At 39.5% G+C, this 13,949-nt stretch overlaps 1 protein-coding gene across 1 annotated transcript in view; it reads right to left on the reverse strand.

Annotated features, from left to right (window-relative positions):
- Window positions 1-1,768: 1,768 nt before the first annotated feature.
- The window catches only part of LOC308103845 (transforming growth factor beta-3 proprotein-like), a 16,079-nt gene continuing 3,898 nt past the window's right edge, over window positions 1,769-13,949 (reverse strand). Inside the window, exons 2-7 of the mRNA XM_080454034.1 lie at window positions 9,418-9,581; window positions 6,636-6,765; window positions 5,917-6,024; window positions 4,998-5,166; window positions 4,128-4,281; window positions 1,769-3,514 (exon numbers count right to left, since the gene is read on the reverse strand). Of these exons, the coding sequence (XP_080310160.1) occupies window positions 3,356-3,514; window positions 4,128-4,281; window positions 4,998-5,166; window positions 5,917-6,024; window positions 6,636-6,765; window positions 9,418-9,581 (884 nt within the window). The 3' untranslated portion in view covers window positions 1,769-3,355. The remainder of the gene's footprint in view (window positions 3,515-4,127; window positions 4,282-4,997; window positions 5,167-5,916; window positions 6,025-6,635; window positions 6,766-9,417; window positions 9,582-13,949) is intronic.

A 13,949-nucleotide genomic window follows, 5' to 3' on the forward strand; every position in this document is an offset into this window, starting at 1 on the left:
GTGTTTGTTAGTACAGGTCAGGGCTGTCTGCAAAGCCATTAAATGCCTCCCCTTGTTTTCAGACCTTGTCATCATGCCTACTGGCCTTTTTGTGTTTCCATCATAGTGGCTCTCGGATTGATTTTGACAGGGAACAAAAGCGAGCAGTGAGCACATAGATAAAGGACATTCTCTCCGACTACTTGTCAGTGCGTATTAGCCCACATTAGCTCCCCCCCCCCCCACACACACACACACACACCGACACCATCGGCTACGCTAATGCTCATGTTTTGTCAAAGCGAGGGACCAATTATGCCATCCGTAAGTCTTTCTCTCAGGTTTACATTAGACTGAGCTACAAGCCATTTTGTGACAAACAAAAACATAAGGAGAACTCCACACCTTGTTATGCACCAAAAAAATTATAGTAATTGCCTGTTCTGGGAAAGCTGTTAAGGAGCAATTCCTGAGAAAGCGAAGCCAAGTTTGAATTTATTACTCTGAAAGCAAATGGCCTTTGCATATGCCTAGTAGAAACAGGTGGGCTCAGTGAGTGGGAAGTAAGTAAAATTATTTTAGTATGGAACCAAAACATAATGGAAAAATGGTCTTTAAAAATGGCTGATGAGAAGCTGAGGCCGTTAGTGGGGTCAATTCATCATTTCAAAATGTGCAGTCAAATCCTTAGAGCCAACAATTTGGTAATTTCATAAACAAAAGGTAGTTAGATTTTTCATGTGTTGTTGATGATTAGAATCGTTTTTTAACAATACATTTTTGCAATGATAGTGACAGTGACATAGTCATTGCCTTAGTGAAATCTTTAATATTCAGACTTTATTGCAGCAACTGTTACCAAGTAGTGTTTCCTCATATCCCTTTCCCACTTAAACCCTATATACTTACAGTAGTTGACCTGCACTTTTTGCAGAATGTTTGCCCCAGAATGGGGACGCTAGGGCTCATGTTAGCAGAGGATGAAATGGTATTAGGGCTTTAAAATTATTCTGCTGATTTGGAGGAGGAAACAAACATAAACTCTAATGCAGCTGCTATCATGTTGTACATTTTCCCTTGACCCCATTTTATTTCATGTTCCATCAGCATATAAAAAAAGAGACCAAAACAAATGGAAAAAGAGTAGTTATGTGAACACAAATGCCAGAATCCTGCCTGCACCTGGAATTCTGTGTCACCTGGCAGGAGTGAAGCATAATGGGTTGAAAGTAGAAAAGCAGTTGAAAGTAGAGCCCAACCGATGCCAGATTTGTGGGTCCGACGCTGATCCCGATTTTGGAGAGTCCTAACCCACTGATTTACCAATGTTTTGACCGATATTTTGTTTTAAAGTGCAAAATCAATTTGACGCAATTTTGAAAAACGTTTCTTTAAAAAAGAAAGGCTTTTCAAAAATAGAAAATGCAAAAAGAAAAAAAAAGCAGATCTACAAGCTCACAACACAGCACGCTGTGAGCTTTAAGATCTGGTGTTTTAAATATTAAAAAAAAAACACTTTCACCTATAATGACACGCCCAAAATAGGGAGACGAGGTTGAAAGCGGTTAAAAATCATCGGCTGCATGATTGCCTACCCCGGTGTCGTAAAAATTGTCCAATAATAGCCGATATATTGCTATGATGAAAAAACATTTACATTTACAGCATCCTTGTTTTGTTCTTGCTGCAAATCTCTGGCAAAAGATTGATTCCAGGAAAATACTGTGTCAAGTAGATCAGGTCAAACTGAGTTGAAAGCACCCTTACAGTCACAAGAAAATCCATGTGATAATACTCATGGTTTAATATTTATAAATTCCACCACGAATATCAGAGTTACACATGTTAATTTTTACTCAGTCAGTGAAACAATCTATACGACACAAGTTGCATAACGGAACAAATCTGCTATTAATGTACAAGAAAGCTCATTAAAAAAAAGACATTGCATAACAGTTATTTTCCAGCATATTATTTGATGTCCCAAAAATAATTTGAACCTGTCAGGGATGAAAACTTCCAGTGAATGGCAGCGTGCTCATGGCTAGTTTCCATCACAGTTCTTCCCTTCCATACAGGTCTCTTCTTCCATTCATTCTCATAGACACAACCAAAAAAGAAAGAAAAAAAAAAAAGGTCACTGGTGCAGCCTCAGCCAAAAAAAAGAAAAGCTTGGCTCAACTTCTTTGCTCGTTCACTTTCCATTGCAAATCCAGCAGGCATTCTCACAGCCCCCTCTTTGCCTGACCACAGCTATGGCTTTGGATGTAGCAGCAAGTCTGTCCTTTCTCCTTTTGTTTTTGAAGATAATGCCCATAATGTTTGAAGGGAAGGGAACCTAGGGCTGTTCAAGGTAAAAAAAATAAAAATAAAATAAAAATGCTGTCTAAAACAGAACGTGGACCATTTTAGAAAATTCAATCCAATCTAGCCATGTGAGTATTCATTAATAAATTCCAAATCTGGAAACAAGAAAGCTGTGTATTGATCTCATCAAGGGACATACTGTAGGTAGGTGGTACAGTAGCTACTCAACTGACAGGCTATTGAGGATTACATTTTGGGGAATCTTTGTTTGAGCTACTGTGTCACACCCCAAAAAGCTTTGTGTAATGGTACTTCTAATAGATCTGCACCAGAAAAAATATATATATATTTCCTTGACAAATCATCCTTGGTTTTGTCTAAAGTGTCTTAAAATCGTCTCTGGCCCTGGTCTCTTCTTGACATCATGGATACTGCAGCCACCACGGCTCTCTGGTGTCTAGCGTTGAGAGACTTGTATACAGTATATTCACAGATCAAGACAGACGTATCCAAAACTACAGGTATAATATGATTTTTGTTTTTAAGGTGGCCTTTACCGTAAAACAACAACAACAACAACACTACTTAGAATTTCTAACACTGAATGGAAAAATGTTAAACCTGAACAAATTAAATAGGACCCACAGTTACAAACACAATATACATCCTTAACAAGAATTAGGGTCCTTGAGAGTGGTGTTCAAATCGAGGCTGTACAGTGCGGCCACAAAGTCCATTTGAGCGCAATAAAGGGGATTGGCAGGTGCTCATCTCTGCTAAGAGTTCAAAACCAACAGCCAAGTCAGTGGGCTCAGTCATTAGAGTTATTAGAGGTCATTCTATGTACTCCACCAACTTAACCACATAAACCCTCTATTCTTAGTAAAACGGACCTGAGTTGCAACTGTACTCGGTTTCTTTCTGTCGACACGAAATCTCTTCGCCAAAAATAGCCGATATACAAGCTCACAACGCGCCGCGACGCGTTGTGAGCTTGTAGATCTGCAATTTTTTGGCTAACGTTCCCCCCCAAAATATCGATGCTGGGGTTCAAGTGGTTACGGTCTTCTCAGCTGCACTTGCAAGACTTGACCATCATGTTGGACAGCTGCTCTACTTTAGGGGTGCGTCCGGAGTAGTAGAGGATAGTTAGGGGTTCCAGGTCCTGAGGGACACAGCAAGGCGAGGCGGACGCCTCAGGATTCAGAGTGTTGTACAGGCTCAGCAGCTGTGGGAGAACAGAGCAGCCAAACGGAAACTGAAATCTCTTAACAGCACAACGGTCATAATTTTATGCATGTACAACGCCAAATTGACATCATTTACAGTAGCCGATAACTCCACTTTCAGTAACAATTCGCGAGGAGCGTTTAGCAAAAATAAAGGAGGTGAGGAGCATATTGAGATTTAATTTTATTTAAAATTTGTATTAAAAATGTTCTTATTGAAAATTATCATTTTATTCAGTCTGTGAATTTTCTGGCGGCAGCTAAAGTAAATATTACTGGCCTAATATTCTCCTCTAACATTAACATATTGAAGGTACAATAAGTGATTTCTGTTGTTGTTGCTAAAATAAGCGTTAAATAGCGCTATATTCTGATAGTAATCATAGTGTTTGTTCAGTAACAGGAGTCTCCCCGTCTCGCGACGCGTTGTGAGCTTGTAGATCGGGTATTTTAACTATTTTTACATAATGATAGGCCCAAAATAGGAATTGATTATTAATGGATTATTTTATTAAAAGATTGTTTATCATTTATTTTTTATTTTTTTCAGTTGTTCAGTTGGATTAACTGTTTCACCCCTAGCTTGGTGTTATGCATCAGGGTGCTTCCTACCGTGCTGTGTGTGGTGTCGGAGCTCCTCAGGTAAGGGCAGGGCCCAGAGCAGTAGTTGGCAAAGTAACCCTTAGGCTCATGGATCCACTTCCAGTCTAGGTCACGACGGAAATCAATGTAGAGCTGGCGGACACAGCAGTTCTCCTCCACGTTTCTGACAACAAAAATCCACCACATCATTGAAACCTTTTCTCAGAGAACAATGGAGCCTTTTTTTCATTTTACATAGGGGTACAACAGTCAAACTAATCAATTATAATTAAAAAAAACAGTTGCTAATTAAACTAATCAATTAATAATCCGTTTAAAAACAAAATTATTTGTGGAAACAGCGATGTGACACGTTGTGAGCTGTAGATCTGCTATTTTCAATAAACTTGGCTCAAACACCATGTTCAGGGGTCTGCCATGACAATGGTCACGCCAGGCGCCATAAGTGGCCCCAGGGGTCACGTCAGCGGCCCCTGGGGGCCACAGGCACACTGTTGCTTCAATCCCCGCCGACATGCCACAACCACTATTGCTCCAATCCCCACCAAACGTGCCACAACCACTGTTCAGGGGTCGGCCGTGAGAATAGTCACACCAGGGGGCCACGTCATGGGGCACCCAGGGGCCACAGGCACACTGTTGCTCCAATCCGCACCAAACTTGGCACAAGCTCAAATAGTCACACCAAAAACAAGTACACTTCAAATGGCCATAACTTGGTGACCATTGCTCTGATTAGCGCAATAGGACTGGATAGGAAGGCTGCGTATAGCGGCCTGAAAATCTAGTTCTTTATAATTGCTTAAATCGATTAGTCCGATCAACTGTTGCACCCCTAATTACAATATGTAATTTAATTACAATTTGTATATGCCTTACGAGAAACAGTAATTGGTGTCTAGCGCCCTCTTGCGTCGGCGTGTGCTGTGCGTGTCCAGGCGGTGGGGGGGGATCATCATGAGGATGAGATGAGGAAGATACTGGTCCTTCTGCTTCTTCAGACGACCCAGATCCCAGCGGCTCTGCTCTTCATACTCCCCCTCCACCCCTGGACACATACAGTACAAAGACATGTTGAGAGTCAGACTGTACTGAAATGTGTAAGGGTAAAGAGTGATTTATACCACTGTTTCTCAACGTCTGGTCCAGGACCCACCAATGGTCCAAATGGACTCTTACGGGTCTGTAACCCTGAGAGTGTACAAATGGAACCCTTTTTTATCTTTGGGACCCCAATCTACAATCTAAAATTAATTTAACTCTGAGAGTGTACAAATGGAACCAAATGGACCCGTGGATCCATTTGGTTCCAGTTGTACACTCTCAGAGCTACAGACCTGTGAAGGTCCATTTGGATTCCCTAGTGCTCCCCGGGCCAGACGTTGAGAACCAGTGATACTCACAACTTACAAGCTTGTACATCTACTATTTGGGTAGTACAAATCAGACATGAGTGTAAGGGCAAGGGTGTAGTATACACCCTCAGAGTTACGAATGGTTACAGGTGGACAGATATCAAGTTTCTTGTACTTACTTGCTGCCATTTGTTTAAAATCTTGCCACAGACTTGTGTGAATATTCTGCATACTGTATAGTAAAACTGAATTTAGTAATGGAATTTAACTACTTAAGCCCTATTTTATACTTATTCTATAAAATTGTTGAAAATAACAACCTGTAATGACAGGCCCAAAATAGCGACGCCAAGTTTAAAGTGGTTAAAGTCCCATAAGGAGGTAAGGTGCTCAAGTTAAAAAAAATCTATTAATTAACTATTTGACAAAATGTAAGATCTCACCTTTGAACTTGACATCTAGCACCTCATTCATATTGTCAATGATGTCACCATTTGGGTTGAAAGTGTGGCAGGGACAGTGCACACTGATTTCCAAACCCAAATTAGTCCCTGATAGGAATGAATGAGAGAAAACAATAAAGAAGGTCAGGATTCTCAATTACAAAATGCTTTGCTCAAAGAACCAAACACACTCACCGCCAAAGGGGAGAATTCTCCCCTTTTCAGTCAATGGTCTCAACCGCCAAAGGGGAGAATTCTCCCCTTTTAATTATTTTTTTTTATTCTGTTTTTGAATTCCTAAAATGTTTCTCAAATTTTTGAGTATACATTTATAACCCTAACCCTAACAAATTAATAAATAAAAAAAATAAAAATAAAAATAAATCCGTTCACTTCAATGTTAAAATATAAAATTAAAATTAATTCACATTGTTTCTAGAAAAAAAATTTAAAAATTCTGGCAGTGGGTGATTTTATTATGAAAAAACTTTGGCGGTGAATGTGTTAAGATACAGGATGACACCACTTTTCTCTACAATAAAAACTTGATGAAATTAAGTGAGAAAACTTATGTTTTCCTTAATAAATAAAAGGTACATTGAATAAATAGTGTTCATAAAAGATATATTTAACATACCACTAATAATACTACTACAGTATATTGCATGGGGCTACAGTATTTGGGGGATTATTATAAAATGTGGTGATTTCAAGTCTACCTCTATTCACCAGCCACTCGCGTACTGTCTCTGTCACATCAAAGGAGACCCATTCTGGAGTTCCTCTGGTCAACACGTTCTTGGCTCCAATGTAGCGTTGTTTTGCAATATGTTCATTTGGCCTCACAATCTGCAAAGTAATAATATACTGTCAATCTGAAATAAATAAACAAAACACTCTAATTTGTGAGTCATTCCTGTTGTCATACGTACCAACCAGATCCCTTAGATCATCAGACAAGGTCTCCTCACCCACTAAACCCAGAATAAACTCTAAATCAGGTTATGGTGCTTTCAGTCACTATGGTCCCACTCTGTGGAATTCTATACCAGCTGATCTGATCTGGTCTTCTTTTAAAAGCAAACTAAAAACCTATTTATTTTCACTAGCTTTCAGCTAGGTTTGAAGTGTGTAGTTATAACTTACTTTTTGTACTGTCACTTTATTTTAATTCTTATGTGTTCATCTTATGTAATTATGTGCCTTTTGTGTCATCGTTGACCGTTGCATTGTTTTTGTATTTAAGCACATGTCGTATGAAATGTGCTATAAATAAATGTGACTTGACATAATGATCCTTTGAAAGCATGAACAAAACTATACCAAATAATTGATGTTACTATACACTCTATAGCAATGATCATTATGGGAATATAGAGCTATTTGACTGATTTATTTAAAAAACGATATGCCACTTTAACCACTTAAACCCTTTTTTGTGGACCGAGGTCCCCTAGGGGGTCTATACATGGTCAATTCCTTTTTTCGCTCTACATCAAATCTCTTAGCCGACAAGCTCAGAATGCAACGCGTTCCGAGCTTATATAGATCTGGTATTTCCAACCAAGGTTCGCCTATTATGACATGCCCAAAATAGGGACGCTAAGGTTCGGGTGGTTAACTCATTCACTGCCAGAACTTTTTTTTTTTGCGTTTGCCCACTGCCAGAGATTTTTCATTGAAGAAAAAAAAAGTACTCAGGAGCCGAGATACAGAATTTTTAAGTTTTAAGTTAACAAGGAAGTGGATGGGAGTCTAGATCTTCGAAAAATCATATCTCATTGGTCTTTGGGTCAATTTTTTTTTTAAATCAAAATAAAAAAATAAATAAAACGTTTTTTACGTCAGTGGCAGTATTGGTTAATTACGTCAATTACGTCAGAGGCAGTGAATGAGTTAAGATAAGCGCTCAGAAATGGCGTATCCTATACATTTCCAACTCATGCACTAAGATGCTACGGTGCAGAGCTTCATCAAGTGGAACGACAAGAACCACCTTCAGCTCAACGTACATAAAACCAAGGAGCTAGTGGTGGACAACTGGCGGAGCAGGAAAGGGCCACCAACATCCATGGGGGATGAGTTGGAGATGCTGTAAACCTACACGTTTCTGGGACTACACATTAACCACAGACTGGACTGACAACTCTGAGGCCCTCTACACCAGTGGTTGTCAATGTGTCAATATTAATATAGCATAAAAAATGAGTTGAACCACTTGCTGAACTTTATTTTATTTAACAACAGCCTCTACTAAGATTCACCAGGTTGAAAGTGGTTCAGGACAACCAGGACACCTAACTGCCGATACCGAAGTCATCAAAAGCGTATACAGTAGTGATATACAGTATCAGCCGATCTACAAGCAATGCGTTGACACATTGTGAGCTTGTAGATAAGCTATTTTCAAGAAAATAATGTAAGAAATGTGACAAATTCAGAATATTTTTTAAACCTTTTCTAACGAAAATCGTGTATGGGGGTCCTAGGCACAACATATTTTCATATGGGGGTCCACAGCCAAATACATTTTAATTTGGGGGTCCGTGACACAAACAACTAAAACGCTTGAGAACCACTGCTGTATGTGCTCTGGTTTGTGATATTGTACTCTGCCCTGGCTGATGCTGCAATAATGGCACTCCTGTTAGGGATCTAAAAACATTCTGCAGAACTGACAAGCTTTTTGGCTCTGGGTCTGACAGCTACAGTACAGTACCAACGCCTGCAACCGCCATCTGGTTGTCATTGGCACATTCACTCCTTATGCTCTTAGCGGTCCACAATTTAACTTTACATTAGTGCTCCTACTGTACCTACAGATTAAATGCTAGTTTATACTTCATCACACAACCTTCACCCTCGACAGAAATCATGTATTTTCAACCGATTCGCTTGGCAAAAATGACGAAATGATGACGAAAATGTCAGTCAACGCCTTTTTCAGTTGAAAATGTGTTTTTATATGAAGCACAAATTAACCCTATGCCTCATTGAACAATTGAGTGATTTTGGGCTTGTACTGTAGATCTGCTGTTTGCTATTTCTGACACTTGAAAAACTCATACAGTGTGTGAGTTTATTTTTATATATATATATATATATATATATATATATATATATATATATATATATATATATATATATATATATATATATATTTTTTTTTTGTTTATTATTATTATTATTATTATTATTATTTTTTTTCCCAGCCCAAAATAGGAATACCAGGTTTTTTTTTGTTAGCCTAACTTAGCATGACAAGACCACACAGCCACTCTGGACACAGCCATCCAAATGCCAGCTGTAAAGCACTGCACCCCGGTGAAACACCTACTTTTTATGGTGTCCGTGACATGTCCCACCCTAGCGACCTGTTTTTACAGGAAACGCGTGATATTTAGAATCGAATATTATATCATTGCTAGCTGTGTCATGGGGTCTTTAAGCTAGATATCAGTGGACTTGGTAGAAGGACAAGGAAACGGTACCTTTACACACCTGGTAGAGCTCAATCCGCTGTTCGTTCCTCTTGGCAACCGAGTTTGGAACCCTCAGAGCACGGAACTCTGCCCTGAATAGGTTGGTGGAATTCCTCTCCATGGCAGAAACATTGAAGCGGAAGACTTTCGAGGTTATACCTTTAGGACAATACGACAGGTCATCTGCAAAAGAGAGGATAAAAACACATATTTATTTCACAACAATTTTTGCTATTTTTGTATTTAAAAAAAGGAAAATTTTATATTTTTACACACTAGGGATGCCAGGTTTAACGTACATTTGTTATTAATTAAATTGTTACATTTGCACTCTTATTGAATTGTACAGAAAAGGTACTCCAGTTAGGTGCGTAAGCCAAACAAAAAAAACAAGAATACAAAAGGAATGCCCGTACATCAACATAACAAAGGAAAAGTCCACAGAGGTTTGGCTGATGCAAAAATATTATTCTTTAATGATCCAAAAAAAAAATATTAAAACAATATTAAAAAGTGCTACCCAAAAGTGTGTACTAGTGTGGGACCAGATACATGTTTCGTAAAAAAGAAAATACAAATATTAAATATATCAGAGAGTATATAATTCTGTCTGACCAGAAGCATGGATAAAACATATGCCCACCAACGATAAAAATGAATGACCAGAGGGAAGGATATTAAAAGCAGAGGCATGGATCCCATCCCCCCTCAGCAAATCGAACCCCATGGTCAACAGTTTGCTGCAGCCACACAGAGAACCATTAATACTGTGGCGTACACTGAGAGCGCTTTCTTCAATGGATCGTATACACATCGCAGTTAGCATGGAATGTGGTGATGTTATCAGTTTAGGTCAGAGGGCTATTTTCTCTTCTTGAATAAAGTATGGGGGTGGGGGCGAGGGGGGTGAAAACATGTTCTAAGTGAAATAGCATCCCCTTTCAGCTCAAAATGATTTCACCTCCCTGGTATCTGCATATCAAAAATCCCACTGTCCTTGGACCCAGTGACCACTTTCCAGACCCCATCAAAAAGCCCTCTGACCATGATGACTTTGCCACAGCCCCCTAACCTCAATCCTTCACTGGTATATGCCAGATATGCGTACCATTCTATAAAAGGAAACCTTTCAAAGTTTCAAGGAGTTCAGCCTCGCAATACAGCAATTTGCCTCTCTTCCTGCAGCTTTCTGCTTCATTTGCACCTGTCAAGGCATTGTAGCTGGTTCATAGCATTGCCATAGATTTCCCAAAGATCAACAGTTTACTTAGCACCTTTTCAGCAGAGCTGTCAAGAGTGAACGCTTGTTTGCTGACATTAACTGAGGACAAGTGGGTGATGTCATTGGACTAAGGTAAAAAAAAATGCCGCCCACAAAGCCAGCATTCTGTAACTGTTTTACTAAGAGGGGCAACATGATGGCAGCATCTTCATAAAGAGCTTTTCACACAGGGAGCGACACTACGCCCCCATATGGGGTCACACTGCACTCCTCATCTGAATGCATGTGTTTATACGTGTCACAACATAATTCAACTCGATGCGCGTGGGTGTGTGCATAAGACGAGCACGAATGCAACAATTTCACAGGATCTGTCAGATACTATGCCTGTCAGATACCTGGACACTCTGCTCTCATTGAAGAGTGTGTGAAGAGCCCTTAATGCCTCACAACGCATTAAAACTCTTTAACTGCCAGAGTAATAGTGTAATAGTAGTACGCTACTGGCAGCAAAAACAAGCTATTTTACCAACCTTTGAAAAATCACCACGGACTATTTTCCGTGATCGCTGTCCTCACAGCAATCGCCTCATTACACGCACAGGGGTCTCGGGAGTCTCGGGGGGAAAAAATATCCGGTTGCGGTAATCTATTGTCTAGTTGTGGCCTGTTGAATGTGGCTTGTTTTTGCCAAAAAAACTACAGGAACAGAGATGAAGCCATTTTCCCACAGGAAATAAACAGGAAGTAAACGAGAGGATTTTTTTTTTAAATACGTCAATTCCGGGTCTGTCGTCATCTGGCAGTGAAAGCATCATTCATAGGGTAGCGAACAGTGCCATCTAGTGGAAAACCACTGAAACCCCAAACTCGTGCTTGGCACTGTGAACCAACTGCCTACTGACGAGTGTACTCGTCCTTGGCAGTCAAAGAGTTAAAACCTGAGGCCGATTCTACAAATGCCTGTACAAGCGATTCTGCTATATCTGCTATTTTTAAATAGCCAACGTTAAAATCTTAAATGATACAGATGCTCTCTCGGTTTTAATGGGCTAATTTATGCTCCGCTGTACGACAGTGTACAATAAGGTCATAGCGTGTCGCATCCGCGACGCGGTGTTGTGAGTTCTAGATCTGCTATTCTAGTAATCCTTCAGAGTAATCATTTTTTTGTTGTGAGGGTTTTCAATGCTATGTTGCCATTTCACAGATGTTATTTATTTATTAATCTACAAATAGACAGTAAAAACCCTACTGCATGTTTAATATAGATGAACAAATGCTATCACCCCGGCCCTCTTGACTTTGTTTACATTGTGATTTATTCAGATGAAAACTTTTGAGGTCATAAATTGTGTTAATGGTTGTAAAAGTAGAACAAAATAGCAGGGATTGACACTAACACCTGCCCGCCTGCCCGGGGCAGGTAAATAAAATGGTAGGGCAGGTGAAGTTTGCTATCTGGTTGCCCCACGGGCAGGTGCACATGTTGTCTCTCCAGCTCTTTTTATTAAACAGAAAATGGCTTTTCGAGTCAGGATACCAATTTTATCGAATCAGGACAGAGAACTCAGACAGGATACAGATTAAACAAGTGAAATTGGAAGTGATGACACAAAGAAATGAGCATGTAAAATTGGAACTGGAACATTATAAAAATGAAGCTGATAAATGGGTACTCTCTCCTGATTGGCTGAAATGGTGTCACCTAACTGGAAATTTATTTTCTGTCTATCAAAGAGCTGGAGAGACAGAGAGACCCCTGTTACTGAACAAACACTCTATAGCAATGAGTACTATCAGAATATAGAGCTTTAACCCATAACAAAATCCTTTTTGTTTTAACCAAAAAATATCACTTACCCTACCTTCAACCCATAGTCATATTCATAGCTATTTAGATATTTGGCATACATATTGAGGTATGACATTTTTTATCGTGCAGTCCCATAATTCGCAAGTAGAAAGTACAAAAATAAGTGTTTAATTGAATGGTAATTCAAATTTAACCTATCATTTTATAAAGGACGATTTACTTTTCGGGCAAGTGGGCAAGACCTGTGGGCAAGTAGAAAATGACCTGTACTTGCCCGACGGGCAAGCGCTTCTGAGACCTTAGTGTCAACCCCTGAAAATAGGCCTGCATCTTGAGTTATGATGGTATAAGAAAGTTCTAAAAAGCGTATATGTCATCTAAAAGTAAAACTATTTGAAAAGATTTATTTATCTACTGGAAAACAAAAATCATAATTCAGATGGAACCCTGTGTACCAAAAGTTATAGATTTATATAGATCATTACAGATCACTGCAACTTTGGAAAGACAGCAGCTTTTATGTTCACTTCTTTTCAGCTAAGGTAACAAAGTTAGTCCAAAAAGGATCCAACATAGTAAACTTGAAAATGATTTACCTCCCCTTTTGCAATGCATGCATGCAAAACCGATTAGTCAGTCTCAGTGTGTGGGATATGCATTTACATACAGTGTATGTGGATTTACAGATGCTTGGGTTAGGGTTAGACATAGCTGTTGGACGGAATTCACGTAAACCCCTGGCCTGTATGTCCAAAAACTGCTGCTTTTCTGGAAATGGAATGGAATAAATGTGTTCCAATGTATCCAACGTAGATATTATGTTGTCAAAAGTCTTTGCTAATATTTTTCATTGGTTAAATCTATCTAATTATAAATGCTATCTATAAATGCAGGAAATGTGTAGCTGTGTTTCCCCAGCATATTTCGAGAACCGTCCTAGTACCGATCAACATCAAACTTGATGTGTGTATCACCGCGGACCCGAGGGAGTGCAGTGCCAAGTGGGAAGTCGGTCGGATGTTCGGTTGTTCAGAAATATCTAGAAATCCCTATATCTCCTGTCTGTTTATCTGTCTGTGTGTCCCTTTTATCCCATATATGGAGATCCCAAATGTCATCATTATGACATCATAGTACTACTAGCCTGAAAGAGCGAGCCCTATCGATGGTCTTGAAGGGCGGATCCAAACCCAGGCGGTTGGATTCCAGCGCCGCTTCCTATTGCTTCACCAATCTATGTCCCTGCATAGGGCATTTGGTCATTTGATCATTTTAATTTAATACAGTACGTGCAGAGTTATCAGATTTCTATCCAACAATGACGATATACAGTATGTGATCATAATTTGAAGATGGATCATAAGGAGACAATAAATAACAGCTGGCAGGCTTTATATGCACATTTAACAGGTTAAAGCAGCACACTCCTGTCTCTCTACTGTTAATTGCATGCAAATATTGTAGTGTAGCCCTGCCTGAAGCCAGTACAGTAGATGTTTGGATTCCCATGCAG

The sequence above is a fragment of the Gymnoscopelus braueri genome, assembly GCF_963280865.1.
Source record: "Gymnoscopelus braueri genome assembly, chromosome: 16".
Lineage (NCBI taxonomy): Eukaryota > Metazoa > Chordata > Actinopteri > Myctophiformes > Myctophidae > Gymnoscopelus > Gymnoscopelus braueri.